Here is a 20,089-nt window from a genome sequence, read left to right on the forward strand (position 1 = left end):
CGAATTTCATGTATGGTTTTCTGTTTTTAATCAAAAACAAGTCCAATTTATTCCTCTTCTTTCTCCTAAAGTCCTGTGAATTGAATGCTGAATCTATAGTGTTGTAATAAGAAGAAAATTGTGGCATTTAAGCCACAGATGTGCACAATCAGAGCTAGAGACAGACTGTAGCTGTGTGTTTGATATTGTGCTTTTATGCTCTTATCCTTTCCCAGATTTTTCCTTGCTTTCCCCAAGAAGAATAAGGTCTTTTATCTAATGGAGTCCCTCAGGGGAACAGGGAGTTCTGGCAGAAATTTTGGTGTGGACCGATTGAGCTGACCTCCTGCCAACCCTTTCTTTTCCTTCCTTTGTGACTTCGGGACTATTGGAAAGGCCCAGTGGCAACCGAACAGTTATTTGCTGGAGGAGAGGGGGGTGTGACTGAGCATGGTTCTTCCTCTGTCCTCAGGCTTCCTTTAGCCACCACTGCAGAAGTTTCTAGGATATGCAGTGAGGCCAGTTATTCCTGGTAATCCAGCTATTGAAGTTTTCCTCAGAAAAGCAAACATGCAAAAGGGAAATATTATTTTTAAGAGTTTATCTGAATTTGTCTAAAATTGCAGAAGAAAAAAGGCATTTATTTATTCCTAATGCTTTTTTTCTACTGAGTTGTAAAGACCTGCAATGAGCAATAGCTAGAATAGAGCCCCTGAAGTGGAGCACATTCAGACAGAAAGCACCAGCCAATTAAATGTTGCCCCTCATATGCCTCACCATGCAGCTAGCAGTGCCATGGCTGAGCTCCACCTCAGTCCAGCTTCATGCAGATATAATGCATACTTACACCATTAAGGGTCAGTGACTGTTGCTGTAAACACATAGACTGTGTGTGTGTGTGTGTGTGTGTGTGTGTGTGCTGACTTTAAGATGCCTGAAGAGTTTCAGCACAGAACGTAGCTAGAGAAAGAGGAGCTTACTGTCCAGCCCCTGAGGCTTGAATATTCTTTGTCTGCTATTAACTAATCTTACTGAATTTTTCACATTATCTTTGCTTTGGATTTATGCAGAGAGCAATAGTAAGCTTTTCTTCTCCATTTCTGATCCAACTGTAGCAATAGCAGAATGATGAACTGTTGCTTCTTCCTCAGTATCTCCAGCCTAACCCTTAGTGTTCACTTAATTATTTTGCAGCTGTATGTGCTCACACTTCAGATACTTACAAAAAAAAAACCAAAAAAGCAACAACAAAACAAACACAAACACCCACAAAAAGCAAACAAACAAACAAAAACCAATGCAACAAACAATTGTTGATAAGAGAGAATTTAGCAACGAATGCTAAATTATTACTGTCTTCTGGCTCTCCTGTTTTTTAATTACAGAATGTGGAGAAGTTCAGTGAAGGTGTTCACAAGAAGTTAAAAATCTCCAAATAAATCTATGTAGGAGGTGAAGCAGCAGTAATAATTCCCTTTGGTACAATTATGTGGGCCCATGGATTGCAAAAGGAAAAAACAGGCTCAGGGGGTATGTTATGTTAGGATCTCACTTTATCTTCCAAGTAACGGTTATTGTCCCAGGCGAGTTTTCCACCTTTATAATATATTTGGTTGAGGGGATTTACTGTCATGTGTTTGTTGCCTTGCACTTTTGATGTTCTCATCAAGGGTGAAACTTCCAGACAGCTCCAAGTAGGTGACAGTGAGCAGATGCTGATGTTTTCCAGTGAGCACGGTCATGGCCATCACTATGCTTGCGTGAGCCTCGATCTTTCAGAAAGGGATTCTGTATATTTTAAAACTCCTTCTAGACTTTTGAGTCTATGGCTGATGCCATTTCTCATCTTGATTATAGGTTTGGAAAGAAAAAAATGTTTCAAAAATGGAAACCTCAGCCTATCAGAAGAACTTGGAGTAAAGTTTCATAAGGATGAAGGAAACTCACAACCCCTTTCCTGACCATCTGAGCTTCAGAAAATGTCCAGAGAGGCATGACACCCTGCAGGTGCCTGCAGAGACCTGCTGTCCTGCACGGCCTGCCTGGCCTATTCTCTGCTCCTTCCAAAGGAGATGCCACTTACTCAGGGAACTCTGGTTGGGACTTGGGATTTCAAACAAAGATTAGTGTGTTTTCAGCCCCACAGGATGGAGTGTTTAAGGGTTTAAGCCTGAGGAATTTGATTTCTGCACACTCCTCCTCTCCATCCCTGACCACAGCAGGATGTACTTGGCTTCTCACAGCGTGGCACAGTTTGAATGAAAAATAGACAGCAATCAGGCTGTTCCCAGATGTTCCTGCCTCTCTGTGCTGTGGGATCCAGCTTCTGGCATTCCTCCAGGTTGCAGGCATAAAGGAAGAGGAGCACAGCTACCCAGTGAGAAGCATTTGGGATCCACAGTTGTGAAGCTGAGGCAGGAAAAGTCTGACAGGTCAGGAAAGAAATCTAAACTGAAAAATTCTGTTTTATTCAGCATCTACCAGCCTGTAAATGCATGCAGAATTCAGGAAGGCAAAGGGGGTCTTTGCTTAAGGCCTGGGAATGTGAGGGCAATGAGAAAAGTTGATTTGGAAAAGTGTACAAAACCAAGCACCCACTCACAGCAGAAGTTATTTCTTTTATTTTGTCTGCCTCTGAGCGCAGAGGCAGAAGTCATGTGAGCTTCTGAGCTGCAGGGACAGAGGCAGAGGAGAACGCGTGCATCAGAGCAGCGTGCTGCTGGAGCCCTGACGGAGAGAGGGAAGCAGAGAGAGCCTGGGAGGGAAAAGGTAAAGTGGTAGGAGCTGGAACAGCAGCAGCTGCTGCTACTATGCCATAGCTCATGCTCAGGAGTCAGCTCTGCTGCTAGCATGCATCTCTGAGGGCTCAAGTGCCTCGGGTTCAAAAGTCCTAGAAGATCTGTGATACTCCCAGGAGCCAAGTGGATGCTTTTTTTTTCCTGTTAATATCTGCCTGAGGACTCTGCTCCTTCTCCTGGATTGAGAGGTATTTCGTGTCATTAATTTGTCTCTTGTTTAGAAGCAAGCATGAGATCTAGAAAAAGATTAGGCAGGGCTTATGCCAAAGCAGGTATACAGAGAGGTGGTAGATTTTTTTCCTTGTTTATAGTAGAGTTTAGGGAGCAAGGAGCCCCTGTCACTAGGATGCTGTTTGACTTAAAAGATGGAGGATGGGAAAGAGAGAGTTAAAGAGTGGGGGTGGATCTGAACTGCTTCCCATCTGATTTGTTTCTCTGTAATTTCTGAAAGTGGAGGGAAACTTTCCTCATGCACCTGGAGGAGAAACACTTATTACATACTGAGATGTAAAACTTATGTTTATATATTTTGAATGTGGTTTATTTAAATCCCTGCTTGGCAAGCTACACTTCTTGCTACAGCAGTGTTCCCCTTAACAGGTACAAATTTTATAGCTCTTACTATCCAGTGGCTGCGATAGCACCTCTGTCTCATTCCCTCTTTTTCCCTTTTCTAGCATCCTTTCTCCTGCAGCCTCCTCCCAGTCTCTCTCTTGTCTGTGGGAGCCGTGGTCTCTATGGATGCCCCTGTACAGATTTTCCGGGAGGAGCTGGACTCCACCTGCATGCCGGGGCCCTGTCGCCCTCCCAGCACCAGCAGCAGCTGGCCCCTGGGCTGGGCAGACTATGACAGCAATGCCACTGGGACCTTTGGGGACACCCAGCACAACTACACCAGCATCTCCCCCTCCATTCCCATCATCATCACCGCTGTCTACTCGGTGGTCTTCGTTGTTGGCTTGGTGGGAAACTCTCTGGTGATGTTTGTCATCATAAGGTAAGGGGCTTTACTTGAAAGAGGTGCAAACGGCTGTCCTGAAATTTGGCAGCTCAGGGGGAATTTATGGAAGCTGTCTGAGTCTGCATATATCAAGAACTGAACAAAAAAAAGGAGCCAGAATGACCCCAAATCTTTTCAGTCACAGAACCTGCATGGAAGTGCAGTTACAGAGAGAAGGGAGAAGCTGGGTAAAGTGATGAATCCTGCAGCCTGTGGGAAAGGTGCTTGGTGCCCCTGAGCTGTGTTCATCGGGTGCCCTCTAGGGATGAGAGGCTGCCTTTGACTGAGAGAAAGTGGGAGATAGAAACTTTTGCAGGGTACCTTCTTTTTGTGATTTTATTTTTTTCTTTGCCTGAGAGGAATCCTCTAGACATGGCTTATGTATCCAGCTGTGTGGACACTGATATTTTGCTGCCTTGTCACCTAGTAGCTCTCTTAATGAGGTAGGAGAAAAGGAAACAGTAAGAATCACATCCATTTAATGTAAGCTAAGGGATGCTGTTTCTCTGCTTAGTGATGTTTAACTACAGTTGTTGGCATTGCCTTGAAGATAACAAAGCAGATGCAGAGAAGGTTCTACTTTTCCTGTTGTTTTTCAGGAAACAGGAGAAAACTGTGTATCTGTGTCAAATAGTTTTTCATATTGAAATACTTAGAGAAATGCATCAATATTGGTGTATTGTTATATTTTTTTTCCTGCGCTATGCTTTCTCTCTCTTTTTGTTCTTCCCATTTGTAATTTGTAGTAATTTCTGGACAGTGCAGCTCAGCAGGGTGGTAATGACTAACCAAAGAAATTGAAATCATGAAACTTTTCAGTCTCTTCCATCATATTTTATATGAATCTTGCAAAAAACTCTGGTTTTTGTTGGTTTGTTCGATTTTTTGTTTTGTTTTGTTTTGTTTTTGGTGGGCATGTGGTGTATTTGATCAATAAATGAAATCACCTTGAACATAGGAAGAAAAATGGTGGGATTGCAGGTTGATCTTGTTAACAAAGTGTGCATGATAAAGGTCAAGCAGTTGCAGAATGATGAAATAACTCTGCCAGACTTGGTATGGGAGGAGTTAACTGGAATCAGTGAAGTTATTGATGATGTACTTTATGAAAGATGTCTTAGAACCAGGTGAATATCTTGAAAAATGAAATCTCATTTAAAAGTCAGTTCAATAAATAAAGATTCCCGTGGTCAATGCAGGGTAACGGGTTTGCTCCATCTCTGTGATGCTGCAGATTTTATATCTCATCATTATATCAGCTATTTTACTCTTCATTCAGAGTAAATATTAAATTTATTTTTGCAAGAAGAGAGACTCCAATCTTAACATGCACAGTGCCATAGGCAGAGTTTTCCTAAGCCATCAATCTTTTAACAGTACAGTGCTGATTTGCCAGTCCAAGCAATGGAAGAAAATTCAAACTTATCCAGAACCCTGGAAGTCAGCATGGATGGAACATATTGATTTGTATGTATTTCTTTTTCTATCTTCTTCTATTACCCTCCTAAGGTTATTTTTATGAAGGTCTAGCTAGCTTTGGCTTCCTCTCCGCCAGATCCTTCTTTAGTCTTAAATACATTGTAATTACATTACAAATTTAATTGTATTCAGTATGGAACATTTAAGATTCCAAATGTTCATTGCAAGAGTGTATTTTCATTTCTGTCCTAATTTTTAATTTCCCTTTCTCTTTCCCACTCATTCTCTCTCTTCACGAGTGTATCTCAAGATGAGTTTTCATGACCCATTGAAAAATGCAGATTGCACCGATGCTTTATGTGGAAAGCCAAGGTCTGCAAAGACAAAGCAGGAAGGGGGTAATCGTGTCCCCTAGCCATCCCAAATTGACTTTCCTGCAGCTAACAGAAATTTTAAGATGGAGCGATGGCTTGTCTTTACCACCAGGAACACTATATTTGTAGGAGTCTTCTCTTTACTGTTTCTTATGTCTCCAAACCCCAAATCCTTCCTCCTGATACCTACTGGACTGGCAGGCAGCACAGGCCTTGCTCCTGCTCCCTTTGCTGTTTTGACCAACACCCACTACTGGCACATGAATTTTCAGTTGTGATAAGGAAGCAAATTGTGTAATTACGTGGCTTACTAAAGATGAAAAGAATTCTTTCAAATAGCCAAAGTATGCTTCCTATGTGATCATAACAGCTCATTTATTGGAGGGATGGGCTGTGTCACAGGCCTTTGCTCTTCCCCAGATTGGAGAGCTGGTGTTCATATATCTCCAGGGATGAGGGAGGAGTGAGATTTTTGTATCCTCATTGATGAGGAGACAACCCTCATGGTGATGCTGCAGACTTCTTGAGACAAACGGGTGTGTTTTCAGTGAGTGCAGAAATGGAAGCAGGAAGAAAATAGAAAAAAAATTGATAAGAAGAGAAAGCCATGCAGATAAGGGAGACAGAGCTAAAAAGAAAGGGATAAGTTGAGACAGAGGTAGGTACATCTTTCCAACACTTGAGTGATGTAGAGAAAGAATATGAGTTGGAGAAAATTGGAAATGGCATTGTTCTGAAATCTCTTTAATGTGTTAAGAAATCCCTGTGATAGGAAAACATTCAAGCTGAAATAGGGTAATAGAGAGATCATGTATTTGTCACCTCATTTTGGTGACCAGTCATTCCAGCTCTTATTGAGAGCTGTGTTGAAGGCACAGTGGGAGTAGTACATTAGTACTGTGGTGCCAGTGTGGCCTGTTAAACCATGACTCAGGAAACCTGGATTCATTCTTCCCTTGGTTTTACTGCAGGGCTACAAAGCGTTGTTCTTACCTATCAAAGTGATCAAGGTCAATTTGTGGCTCTGTGGCTCAGTTTCCTCTTGTAAAGTGCATACATTGATATTTACTGTCTTTAAACAAAAAACAACAGTTAGATTTATAAACCCAAATCCTGTCACTCAAAATCCTAACAGAACAAGACCAGTTCTATTGTAAGCACTCCAGACAATTCAGACACATCAAAAAAGTTTACTTTTAATGCGCTGAAAGAGGAATGAAACCTGCACCCTTGGCTCTCTCCTTGCAGTTGATATTAATGCTGTGGATGGTTTGCAGGAGCTCTCCCAGTGTTCAGATCAGCTGCATGGTCCATGTGTAAGTACCAAGGGTCTGTTGTCAGACCAACAGCCAGTATGGCACAAGGGATGTAATGCTCACCTAAAACTGCTTCTTTTCATTGGGAGACAGTAGGAGAGGAACAGGGAGTTTTACTGCCTGCTGCAGTGGTAGAAAGTGCAAATGCTATGTGGGAAGCACAGTACAGAGGAGAAGAGGAGGCAAGAAATGGGTTTGTAGAAACCAGATAAAATTATCTGACCTCATCTGAGTGAAGTTATACAGCTCTGTGCATTTTGACATGGTCAAAGCCTATCTCAAGCCCTCAGAACTTTTAATCTCTGGAAGTAAAATAGTTGGCCAGTGTTGATAAATAAAATTGCTTGTCCTTGGAAACATGATAGTCCTTTTCCTTTCTTCTTCTCTTTCTCTCTCTCCTCTCCTCCTGACTTTATTTCTCTAAAATTTAGTTCTAGCTTAAAATAACATGGTGCTTTCTTGTGACAGCTGGATGGGAGGAAAAGTCCTCTGAATGAAAGCTGAGTTACAGCATTGGCAATGGATTTGCTTTTACAAAAAACATAAACATGCTCTGGTAAAAACTCTGTGGGAGCCATGTGGCTGTCTCTTGCCCAGTTCTGAATCACTTTTTGCATGTGCCTTACCTCCATTGTTCCTGAAGTCATTTACTGAGAACAGTTGCTATCATCTAATTCTTAAATAGCCAATCCTGTTATTTCTTTTAAAATTACCATTGATGCTTCCAGTGAACTGAATAATTTTCTGCATGCAAAAGCACTTTTAACAGGAGTTTGTGTCACTGTTATCTATATTCATTCCTAGGGGAATAGAGAAAGCTTGTAGTTTGTTGTGATATTCGTAGAAATGAGTGGCATTTTATGCAACAGAATGAATTTATAAAGAAATGTCAGCTAAATTCAACTCCTTTCCAGACTGTTTCTAAATCTTCTCCATGATGAGAGCTGGGCAGGAAAAAACCGAATGAGGATTAACAAAAGCAAGTGTAGAGTCTTGCATCTGGGGAGGAATAATTGCATGCACCAGTACAGGATGGGGGATGAGCTGCTGGAGAGGAGCTCTGCAGAGAGGGATCTGGATGTCCTGGTGGACGACACAGTGTATCCTTGTGGCCAAGAGGGCCAATGGCATCCTGGGATGCATTAAAAAGAGCGTGGCCAGCAGGTCGAGGGAGGTGATCCTCCCTCTCTACTCTGCCCTGGTAAGGCCTCATCTGGAGTACTGCATCCAGTTCTGGGCTCCCCAGTACAAAAAAGACAGGGATCTCTTGGAAGGCGTCTACTGGAGGGCCACAGAAATGGTGAAGGGCCTGGAGCATCTCTCTTATGAAGAAAGGCTGAGTGAACTGGGTCTGTTCAGCCTTGAGAAAAGGAGACTGAGAGGGGACCTGATCCAGGTCTATAAATATCCAAAGTGTGGGGAGCAGAATGGCCAGGCCGGACTCTTTTCAGTGATGAGTGGAGACAGGACAAGGGGAAATGGCCAGAAACTGCAGCATAGGAAGTTCTGCACAAATGTGCGCAAGAACTTCTTTACAGTGAGGTGACGGAGCACTGGAACAGGCTGCCCAGGGAGGTGGTGGAGTCTCCTTCTCTGGAGATGTTCAAGACCTGCCTGGATGCCTACCTGTGCGACCTGCTGTAGGGAACCTGCTTTGGCAGGGGGGTTGGACTCGATGATCTCTGGAGGTCCCTTCCAACCCCTACAATTCTGTGATTTCTGTGATTCATTCTAAACAATAATAAAAGTATTAAAATACATATATATAAAAAATGAAATAGATTCAGTATACAAGTTTAAATTAATAACTAGATTTTGGCAACACAAAGATAGCACTTTAAACTATTGTCCTAATTTTATTAAATTACATTTTGAAGTAATATTCTGAAATGAAAAATTTCAGAAGCTGCGGAAGAGTCAACCTAACTGAATTGCCTGTTCTCTATTAATTGTAGCCAGCATGATTTCATTCTTTAATGAAATTATGGAATTGGCTGCTAAAAGTAAAGACCTAGCTGCAGCATACTTTATGAACTTTGTGTCTGAACTTTATGTCTTTTAATCTGTTTTTACCTGATGAACAGGCAACATCTTACTATTAGCACAGAAGTATCAAATGGATTGATAGCAGTTCATCATGGGACCTGAGGGAATGTCTGGCCTCACCTCTCAGAGTGAAGGTTCTTTTGGTGGATTCTTCAGGATCTGGCCTAGCATGGCACCATTTTCATAAAGACTTTGATTACTAATCACTACTGCCAGCTTTTACAGATGGCACAAAGACCAGGGTAGTAGAAAGAGAACAGGTTTATAAGTGAAAATATTGGTACCTTGAAAAGCATCACTTATTTAAACAAAATCTGAATGTTTTTAATTTATTTAATACCCTACTAGACAATAAGTAAGCGAGACCTGGGATTTATAAGAGACAAGAAACTCAACATGAGTTCCCAAAAAGATGCTATGATAAGAAGAGCTGATACTGAGACACTAGAGAGAACACAGGAAGGGGTTGGAAGGAATATTTATTAGAGAAAATATTAGAAGGAAGCTATTGCTTATAATGTGTAATCTGTTTGGCTTGTGGAAAGATATTTGTTATCTTTCCAGACATTTCCACTGGGCTAGCAGCCAGGTGGTCATTTATTTCAGGGAAAGGCATAACTGGTATTAATGACTAGAGCAAGAAAAATTATGGGGAGTCCTTTTGAGCTGACAGAAAGTGAAAACATACAAGCACTTGCCAATTTGGCTGCTGGTGAGACAGCAAGTTTGAGACAGATGATCAGTCCTCAGCAGGGGGAATGCAAGATGCAAGCATGTCCCTGAGAAACATGTGGTGTAGCAGGGAGACAGTGGGGACAGACTGGCTTAGTCCTTGGTGAGGAGACAGAAAAAGGGAAGACTGAGGACTTTTAATTTTGTTTTTCCCCAAAGAAGATTTGGAATTTGCTAGAAGGGTGTCATGGTGGGACATCTTTAACTTAGTGACTTTGTCCTGGGATGTGCTAAGGGTAGGGAGGGATAATCTTTACTGGCTACTTACTATCTATTCAAACTGTGATTAGTTGATTTCTATCTGAAATTCTCTGACACAGGTGAGTTGTCAAGGAGAAATTTAATTTCAGTTATATATTGCTTTCCAAAGGAAAAGCAACCAGGAAGACTTTGATAAAATCTACTTCTAGGAAGATTACCTCATGTTTATCTTTTGGTCCTTCCGTCTGTAAGAACCAGATAAGTCTCAAAATGCAGACCCTGTGCTCTGTTCTTGAAGGCAGACTTTGTGCTTTGATCATTGCTATGCTCTTTTGTGGAGCCTGAAAGGCATTAGGAAATATTAGTATGAATGCCATCTTGTCTACTGGTTGGCATGAGTGCACAAACTGAATTAACTTTGGGGAAGGAGTGTGTACAGATGGATAGAGGACGTGGAAAGAGGAGTGTCTGACCAGTGCTGGCATTCTCCGACCTATAAAATAGATATAAATAAGGCATATATGAAGATGCAAAGCATTTTTATGATCCTATTGGGAAGTTTGCATGCTAGTCTGTGTATCATCTTTGAAATATTTAATTATCCTAAAGCCAGAGGGTTCAGATCTCATTAGACTCAGCTTCTAATCCCTGGAGAAGTGAAAATTAATTCTAGGAAATTTGCTATTTTCAATTTTCAAGACATTGTTTAAAATGAAAGCTCTTTTTTTTTTTTCTTTGTGAATATTGGAGCCCAACATATTTTTCTTCAATGCATGAGTTTCTGTTAATGCGCGGCAAGAGTGCATGGAGAACCTTTCTGTTTTCTGCATCCGTCAAACCACTAGTGCAGCACACAGCACTCTGCCTGGCTGCTCTTCGCTGCAGAGGTTAGTGCTACTCTGAAGCGCACTGTGAGCAAACATCTAGGGTTCCCAAACCTAGCTACCGTGCACCTGGAGGACAGGGGATTTCATATTTGCTGGTTGGCTGGATAGACAAGTGCATTTCCCAGTGCATTGTCAGTAGACTATCCACAGTGTTTAACATAGGGCAGTTAAGAAAGTTCTACTTGAGAAATGGTAGATGAGAACCTGCATGTTTGAATTAGTTCAATTAAGCTATTCAATACGTTAATTTACTGTTCACATGCAGAATTTTTTACCATGCTGCCGGCTGTTGGATAGCATTGCATCTTAATCTTAGATATGGCTTTCTGAATTATTGGTTTGTAAAGGTGCACTGGAAAAGAAAAATATTTTCATGGGAGCTGTCAGCCGTGATTTTCAGTTGACTGTCTTAATATTTCCTGCACTTAACTTGCCTCATCTCCTATGGAAAATATGTGCTCATAAAATCATAGGATTACAAGTTTGGAAATGACCCGCAAGATCATCTACTCCAACCATCCTCCCATTACCATTGCTACCACAAGCACTAAACCATCTCTTGTAGCACCTCATCCAGACACCTCTTGAACACTTCCAGGGATGGTGACTCCACCACCTCCCAGGGCAGCCATTCCAGTGCCTGACCACTCTGAGAGAAAAAGATTTTTCCTTATGTCTATCCTAAGTTTCCTCTGGTACAACTTGTGGCCATTTCCTTGGGTCCTGTTTGTTGCCTGGGAGAAGAGGCCAAACCCCTCCTCATCACAACCTCCCTTCAGGAAGTTGTAGCATGCAATGAGGTCTCCCCTGAGCCTCCTCTTCTCCAGACTAAACAATCCTCAGCTGGTATGCACAGTATTAATTCCCAGGACCTCCCTATGTGAGAGCCTTCTGAATTCTTTCTTTATTTCTTACCTGCAGAAACTTCTACTTAGGAGAAAATGTTCAACTATACCTGATTGCTTCCAGCCAATGTCTGCATGCATAGCTGCTTATGTAGCTGGAAAGGCCCTGAAAAATCTGCTATCCCTGCTATCCTTTTCCTTCTGAGTAATGAGATTTGTTCTCTTTGCCAGCCAATCTCCGACCTACAGAAGAAAATTCATTTATTAAAATCATAGAATAACAAAATCATTATGGAATGTGGAAATTACCATAGAGATCACCAAGTCCAACCACCAATCCGTTACAACCATGCCCACTAAATTCAGTGCCATATCTGCATGTTTCTTGAACGCTTCAAGGGATGCTGATTCCATCACTATCCCTGGACAGCCTGTTCCAATAATCTCCCTCTTCCACATAGAAGAAGCATTTTTCTCTGCTTTTGGGACTCACAATGCCCTCCATGAGAAGCATATCCTTTCAAGGCTTTAAGAGCAAAGGGAAAAGTGGACACCATCAGAGATGGAAACGCTGTACGAACAAATTTTGGAGTATTGGTGTTTCTAACACTAAATATATTTCTCAGAAAAGATGCTCTTGAAATCACACAAAAATATTAAAAGTCCTTATCACAGAAGCAGAAAAAAATATTCATTCTTATGAAGTAGTGAGCATTTTTCATTTTTACCCGGATATATGTAAACTTTACTTTTCCTGTCCCTAATTCAGATGCTGGTTGTTAGGCTGAAGAAGGAAATCTTCCACATCTAAATCTAGAAGATCTTGTTCTGGCTCAGCCTATGGCTAGGTCAGAGGAATACTGATAGTAGTAAATCGTAAGGGTTTTAATGGCATCTTCTGAAATTTAAGTAGATCATGCTCCCTGATGGGAACATGAAAGCCACGATCATGTTTTGCCTCTTTAAGTTGCCCAAAAATAAACACCTAGAGGTGTTTATTAATAAACAGAATTCCACTTTAGGATGTGATTTTGAAGGCAATATATACAACTTTTTTGTAGGCTTTTTGTGATTTTGATGTTAAAGACAGGCAACATTTAAGCATGTGTGATAATAACTTTCACCTTCAATTAAAATGTTTTTCTGACGCCTTCTCCACTGCAACATCTGACTGTCGTTCAAAAAGTAGTAATTTTTGTGTTCCTCAAATGATTTCAATCTTAACTTCATATTATCATAAATCTCTTACATTGAGTTTGAAGATCCAAAAGATGGCTGAGTCATCCTTTTGAATTAATATGTTTGGAATATATCCTCCTCCTCTTTTTCTTTCCCCTCCCCCCGCCTCCCCCTTCCCCCCTCCCTCCCCTGATGCAATATGATATTGAGCATGCCGTGAATACAGAGATTTAGAGCTTTCATGAATAAGCTTTTCAGCTGCTTAATCTCCACATACATCACCCAGAGGAACCTAGTGGAACAGTGCCTGCATTCTGGTGATAGGTGGTTTTGCAATTTGCTTTTAGACATGCTTAGCATTTCATTTACATTCACTGACTCAGGTATCTGCCAAAAATATGTTTGTTATAGCTTGTATTTTTCATGCTTTTGTATTTTCATTCTGGTATTGCAGCTTGTTGTTGTAGTATACCTGTTAGACTTGCTCCCCTTCCCCCTCCCCCCCCATTTCATACCACAGGGAAAATCTGAGCCTATTACAGCTGTACCAGAGTCTCCTTTTCAGCTTGTATTAATTTTGTTAATATTATGCTGTATGTTAGCATGTACGCTCCTCCCTTCTAGTTAAGATAATGCCTTTAAGGGGCTCTTCTAGTAGGTTTACTAATGCATTTTTATTTTTTTCTGAAAGCATGCCAACTTCTTGCTAGCATGCTTCCTCCTTCCATAACCACAGTTTCACTGATTGGAGGTGCAATTCCTTTTTCCTGTTTAGTGTCTTAAAAAGATGCGCAAAGTAAATTCTGCGCCAAGAGGAAAAGTTCAGTAGTGATGGCTGAAGTGAGAGATGGGGAAAATTTTCTCAAGGTCAGTCTAAAGCCAGCCTCAGAGAACTTTCCACTTTTGAAAAACGTGCTTAGGCTAAGTTGTGATAGTTACAAGAAATTTTCTTGTGATATGTATGTAGATTTGATTTTAATGTTGCTTCTTAAAAAACACTGTCATATATATATCCAAAAAATTACATCTAAAGCAGAGTTTTCTTTCTCATCTTGACTATTTTCTGCAGGTTTTTCATGTATTCACTGATTATTTAAAGCATGCAGAGGATTGAGTCCTCCTAATAGCTTAACCAGTAGTCTCAAAATCTACCAACTCGCTTAAGTCAGTGAAGGATTGTCTGCTTCTTGAAATAAGATGCTAACACCTGATTTAGCTGTGAGACCTTCCATTCTTGTGTTGTATCACTCTTGTTTACTCTGCTAGAGTAATTTAAGTTTGTTATAGTATATTCCCCCTAAATAACATTCAACTATTTGAATCAATAATTTTGTTTATTTTTTAAATATGATTCCCTTACTCCCTTACTTCATGACTATTTTCATCTTCTTCTTGTGCAGATTTGGGCATAGGGGGAATGCTCAAACCATAAAAAATATTGCCTCCTATATTTCAGTGCAATAGAAAAGTGTTGTAGAAAAGCAGACAATTTTCTCATCTAGAATTAGACTCAAGACTCTATCAGGGTCCACTTCAAACTGTCTGACAGCCACAGTTCTTGCTCTATTACTTTAGCTGGACTTTTGATTAAGCCAGCAAACACATATCTTCAGCGACGTCTAAGCATTTAATATTTTTTGGATGTTTAATTCCAAAAATTCAAAAGAAGTTTGGATGATTGAGTTCAGACTCTCAAAGGATTTTCTGAATTTATGAACTCCTAAATTAATGTGTGATTTAATCCATGTTGCCTACAGCTTAAAAGGCCAATATCTTACCAAAGTGAAGGCCAATGCTTCAAGCTTTCCATTATTATTGTGACATAAAAGAGATTTAGGGTGGCATCAGTAAAATGTGTTTGTACTTAGCATTACAGAGGTTAACCAGTGAACTTGAGTTAGGTACCCATCGCTGCTTGGCTGTACCTGGAAGAATTGATTGCCTAAATAAATAAAATAAAGTATTAATTGGAGCTGTATTTATTAGTCTTCCTCCTTCTTGTTCAAAGTCTGACAGAGAAGGGGTCAGAGTCTTTCAAGTGCCTGTTCTGACTGAGAGAGAACAGTGCAAGCAGCACCTGCCCGTGGTTTCTGAACTGGGAGGGAATTGGGCAAGGCCAACTGGTCATGGGCCTGCCAGGGCAGTGAGCTATGGGGAAGCACTGGGCACACAGGAGGTAAGGCTATCAAAGCTAGCACTATTATGTGCATGTGCCAAGGAAATGAACCAAAGCTTTCCACAGAATTTTATAAATGGAATGGCACACTGTTTTATATAAGCATGTATGTGCATATCAATTTCATCTGCTTACATTGGAGGTCGTATAAATTCTGATGCTTGGATGACTCTGAATTTCTTAATACCTGTAAATAACAAGACATCCTTGTTGTTAGATCAGTGCAGTGAGGAGTATTATTTTACTTACATGTGCATGTAATACAGAGTCTAAAAAATTAAAATTGCTCACTTTATGTTTATAATATCACACACAGTGTGTATACAGAGAACACTATTCATGTTCCAGCTTCAGAATTTTGAATTTGGAAGCTATCTAAAAAATTACTTCTATTTTACAGGGGATCTTTTCTGTGCAAGGGTGCACAGGGTGCTAGGATGAGGGTGCAAGCGTGAGGGTGAGGGGTAAAGACTACTGGGAAAATAAAATGTACATTGACACATAATTAAACTATGTTATACACGCACATAAAAAAAGTTTGCAAGGAACAAGAGATTTTAGAGATAAAGGCTTTCAGAGATTTGATTTTTTAACACTAATGAAATCCTCTTAGATATTTCTTATTAAAGTTTTCTGGTTTTCTTTAAAGGGTAAAGATCAAGGAATTTCTTCCATTTGTGAAAGCAAACTTTTCCTATCCAAATGCTTGGGGAATTTTTGAATATCCACAAAATTAGTGATTCAGAAGAGCTAGCAGTAATTTCACATCTGCTTACCACAGGCTATTACATTTAATTTAAATATTCCTGTATTGAGCCTAGTAACTTGTCTTTGACTGAAGCACAGCTACTTGAAAAACTGCAGACATTGATTTGAAGACATAAAAGAAGGAAAAATTACTCCTTTTTTTTTTTTGTGAAATTTATTTCCCATAATAATCACTTCAGTTTTTGAGATATATCTGTCGTTCTTTATAAGCTGAGTTTCTCTGGCTGTGACTCATGTATTTGTTCTGGTTATACTTTTCTTTCCAGTCTGAAAGAGCTCTTCAGACCTTGATATTTTCTCCTTGTGAAGAACTCCAGACTCTCCAATCAGGCCAGCTCTCAGTGTTCTTTTTGATCAGCTAGCTGTTTTGCGCTCTCTATGTTAAACACAGTAACAATTTTCTCCACTTAATTGACTTATTTTTGTGGTACAATAAGGTGTGTTTTCTGTATTTTCATAATTTTTTTTTTATTTATTTTTTTTTTTTTACTTTGAACCAGGCAATAATTCCAAATTTCAGTATTCAGTGATATCTTCAGAACTAAAATCACCATCAGGAGTGCTTTTTCTTTTTTCCCAAGGGAGAAAATTATTGTATTTGTTTTTTGTATTTGTATTGTATTGTACTTGTATTTACAAATACAAATACAAATACAAATTTACAAATACAAATACTTGTATTTGTTTTTCCTCACCTTGTCTTCTCATATTTCTGTTTTCACAGTGTCTTATGGGCTGTAATATGGCCTACAAGACAAATAACCTCCTCTACTTGAGGACATGTTTAAGGAGGCTGGTTGTAGAGAAGCCCAGCTCTGACTGGTGGGTTCTTTCCCATCTTTATTCTGCCTTTGATCTTGGAGAATCTCAAATGAGCGCAGAGGGAGACCAGAGTAAGGGGAAGAGCACTCACAGCTGTAGAGCACTATCCCAAGAAGCAAGTACCAAGAATCTTTGCAGTCATGTCAGCAATTGCTGCAGGCTGTTGGCATCTCAGTTGAGAGGTTTTTTACCTTCTATTCCCATTCAGTTCTTGTTTCTGTGCTTTGAACCAGCAATTCTGCTTTATTTTCTCAATTAATTCTAGTAAGAGTAGCATAGAAGAATGAACGCTATTTTTCACGCTTCATGTTGGTCATTAAATTACATACTGGCCCATATTTTAATTAATATTTGACTTACTGACTAGGCATATTTTGACAGCACTTTGAAGCTCTGCTAGATATAGTTTTTTCAAATTAATTTTGATTTTACATGTCACAGTTTTAAAGACAAATAGACACATTAAACAACATGTTTATAAGCTGAACAGATTAGATCTAATATTTCCTTTGTAAGCTCATTAACAATGAATAACAAGATCTAGCTGGATGTGTTTCTGTGTGTGTTGAATGTATGTGTTTTAGTTTGGGCACACATTCAAAATAATGAAATAATTTTGAGAAGGAAAATCTGTCATTGAATCTTGTAATAAATTGATGGCAATGAGCAAAAGTAACTTTCACATTAAGTTACACAGTGAAAGGGGAAAAGCATTTCAGAGAGGAGAGTTAAGTATATTCCTATGTTAATAATGGAAATGAGAGAGGCTCTCCTTCATGGTTTAGGTTAGGCATAAGGAAGAACTTTTCTCTCAGAGAGTGGTCAAACACTGGAATGGCCTGCCCAGGGAGGTGGTGGAGTCACCATCCCTGGCAGTGTTCAAGGGACGTCTGGATGAGATATGGCTTAGTGCTTGTGGTAGCAATGGTAATGGGAGGACGGTTGAACTAGATGATCTTGCAAGTCGTTTCCAACCTTGTAATTCTATGATTCTCTGATTGATGCTTTGTGTCCATAGTAGAGCTGGCAGCAGTCCTCTTCACCCTGGTACAGAACCTGTGCCCACAGAGTTAAAGTTAGCATTATACAGAAGAAAGCATGGTCCTGTTTAAGATCATATTTCTCTGTGTAGGTTAAGGTTCTCGCTACATGGAAAAAACAAATGCTTCATTTTGGTGAAATTAAAGGATGCAGAGAAGGCATTGCTATGGTACTTTTTTCCATTGAGATATTCTACTTAAATAGTTATCATCTTTTATAATAGAAGTTGTGGAAGAGTAGGCAGGGAAAATCTGGAGATGAAGGAGGAGAAATTGGAAATGTGGGAGAAAAGAAGATAAATTGCTAGAACTTGTACAAGATGGCAATCTGGCCCAGCAAAAGTAACTATTAACAGAGATTCCTACATCCATGAAATGTCTATTGCTACAACAAAACAAACAATACATTTGTAAATACTGACAGTTAGCAATAAGAAAAGGAAACACAAAACAATTTTGTCACTTGCAAATGTAACAATGATATTTGCTTGTAGATGTAGTTGAGAAGGTAGCATGGAAATCATTGTTTGGATTATTAGATTAAATTTATTCATTATCTGGTTTTACGCGTACTGGATAGCTGTAACTGATCATGCAGGTTGAGGGACTGAATGAAAGGTGTTTACTGTTAATTCAAGGGTCCTGAATATGTGCACTTCTGTCACAAATTAGGAATGATAGCAAAAAAATAACGACTGCAGATTGTCTGAAAAACTGTTACGTATTTGAATGTACTCAGTCATATAAACCTTACTTTTTTGTCTTTCAGATATACAAAGATGAAGACAGCAACCAACATCTACATTTTCAATCTGGCTATGGCAGATGCACTAGTTACCACGACTATGCCTTTCCAAAGCACAGAGTACCTGATGAACTCTTGGCCATTTGGGGATGTGCTGTGTAAAATAGTTATTTCGATCGACTATTATAACATGTTTACCAGCATATTCACACTGACCATGATGAGCGTTGATCGATACATTGCTGTATGTCACCCTGTGAAGGCTCTGGACTTCCGTACTCCTCTCAAGGCAAAGATAATCAACATCTGTATCTGGCTGTTGTCCTCATCTGTTGGCATATCTGCCATAGTTCTCGGAGGTACCAAAGTCAGGGAAGGTGAGTGTGAGCATGCAAAGCGGAGACTTCATTTTATTTGAATGTAAAACATTGCTTGGAATATTGACTAAACCTGATTGATTTTGACTTTGGTAATTTGTGCAAACTTTACACATAGAAGATCATTCACATTCCTTGTTTCAAAAAGTGTGCCTAAATTTCTGACATTTTGAAATATGGCGTATAAAGAATTTAAGCTCAGATATCCTTGCCGACTTAAAGAATCAAGTGCACTTTGAAGCACTATTTGTGCTAGACTGAGACCATAAGAAAATAACAACAGACAGCAGGGGGAAGTAGTCAGGTATTTGAACATGGCTGAAAATTCAAAGACCAGATGAAACTTGAAATGTAGGCTGAGAGTTTTTTCTGTAGGCATTGTGAGAGTAGTTCTGATGAGGTTTCAAGAGCAGAAACTAGTTTGCTTCTCATTAGCATTACTATTAAAGCTTGGGAGCTTTTTGTCAGCAACCATTTCACAGAACTTAAAGATATGGTGAAAAAAGGAAGAAAGACAGTAGCTGGAGAGAAAAAAGGTAAGCTAAATGCTGAGAAAATGACAGTGTCAGAAATTCTTATTTAAAAAGGAGTAGGACATGTATGTAGACTTGGAAAGGCTGAGAAGCATCAGCAGAGGAACCAGGAACACAGAGCATGGCAGGGAAGCAACTACAGAACATAAAGTCAATGAATGTGACCATGGGGTGCTGTAGGCTCTGTTGAAATTTGTAATCTGTGAAGGACTGCAGATTTAGCCCCTATATCCAGTGACTCTTTACTATGTTCTGCTAGGGAGTTAATCTTATTTTGAAATCCTTGAAAAGGAAAGGGGAGATATGTACTTCCTACCAGCAGGTATAGCAGCAATATGGGTGCAGTACTGTGTCTTCAAAACCTCTAATGTATGTTCTGGTATTGAGGACATTCTGTTATGGAGGGCTCTGTGAAATACAAGGCATACATTTTTATTTGGTAGTAGTGATGTCTGGGATGTTACTTTTCTTTTGACAAATGATTAACAAATTGCTGATTTAGCTGCCTATTCCAGTAGAAAGTTTTCACTCCTCCCAGGAGAACTGGTAAACTTTACATAAGGGCACAGTTTTATCTGGGAGAGAAAATAAATGCAGTGTGTTTAACTCCTTGGCATAGATCAGTGCAAACAAAACAATGGTGTTCATTAATAAAACAGCTGTTCAAGTGCTGTTTTGTTTGATTGAGGATATTCAAATTCTTTTTTTTCTGTTAGTCTTACAGTGGGTATGTGAAAGGAGAGCGTCTCTGGAAACATCTTTCAGACATTTGGGAGTTCAAGTTTCCCAGTTTGCAGTGCTGTAACTCTTCTTCCCTATCAAGTTCTTGCAGGCTCTATAAAGCCATGTGCA

General features: G+C 39.8%; 1 protein-coding gene across 2 annotated transcripts in view; it reads left to right on the forward strand.

The window, feature by feature from the left end:
• The window catches only part of OPRK1 (opioid receptor kappa 1), a 58,570-nt gene that overhangs the window by 27,558 nt on the left and 10,923 nt on the right, over positions 1 to 20,089 (forward strand). Inside the window, exons 4-7 of one of the 2 annotated variants that reach the window (XM_048940124.1) lie at positions 1,837 to 2,965; positions 3,455 to 3,774; positions 5,155 to 5,244; positions 18,352 to 18,704. In XM_048940124.1, the coding sequence (XP_048796081.1) occupies positions 3,515 to 3,774; positions 5,155 to 5,244; positions 18,352 to 18,704 (703 nt within the window). In that variant the 5' untranslated portion in view covers positions 1,837 to 2,965; positions 3,455 to 3,514. The remainder of the gene's footprint in view (positions 1 to 1,836; positions 2,966 to 3,454; positions 3,775 to 5,154; positions 5,245 to 18,351; positions 18,705 to 20,089) is intronic. The other variant, XM_048940125.1, reaches the window with a different exon arrangement.

Source organism: Lagopus muta, chromosome 3, assembly GCF_023343835.1.
Source record: "Lagopus muta isolate bLagMut1 chromosome 3, bLagMut1 primary, whole genome shotgun sequence".
Lineage (NCBI taxonomy): Eukaryota > Metazoa > Chordata > Aves > Galliformes > Phasianidae > Lagopus > Lagopus muta.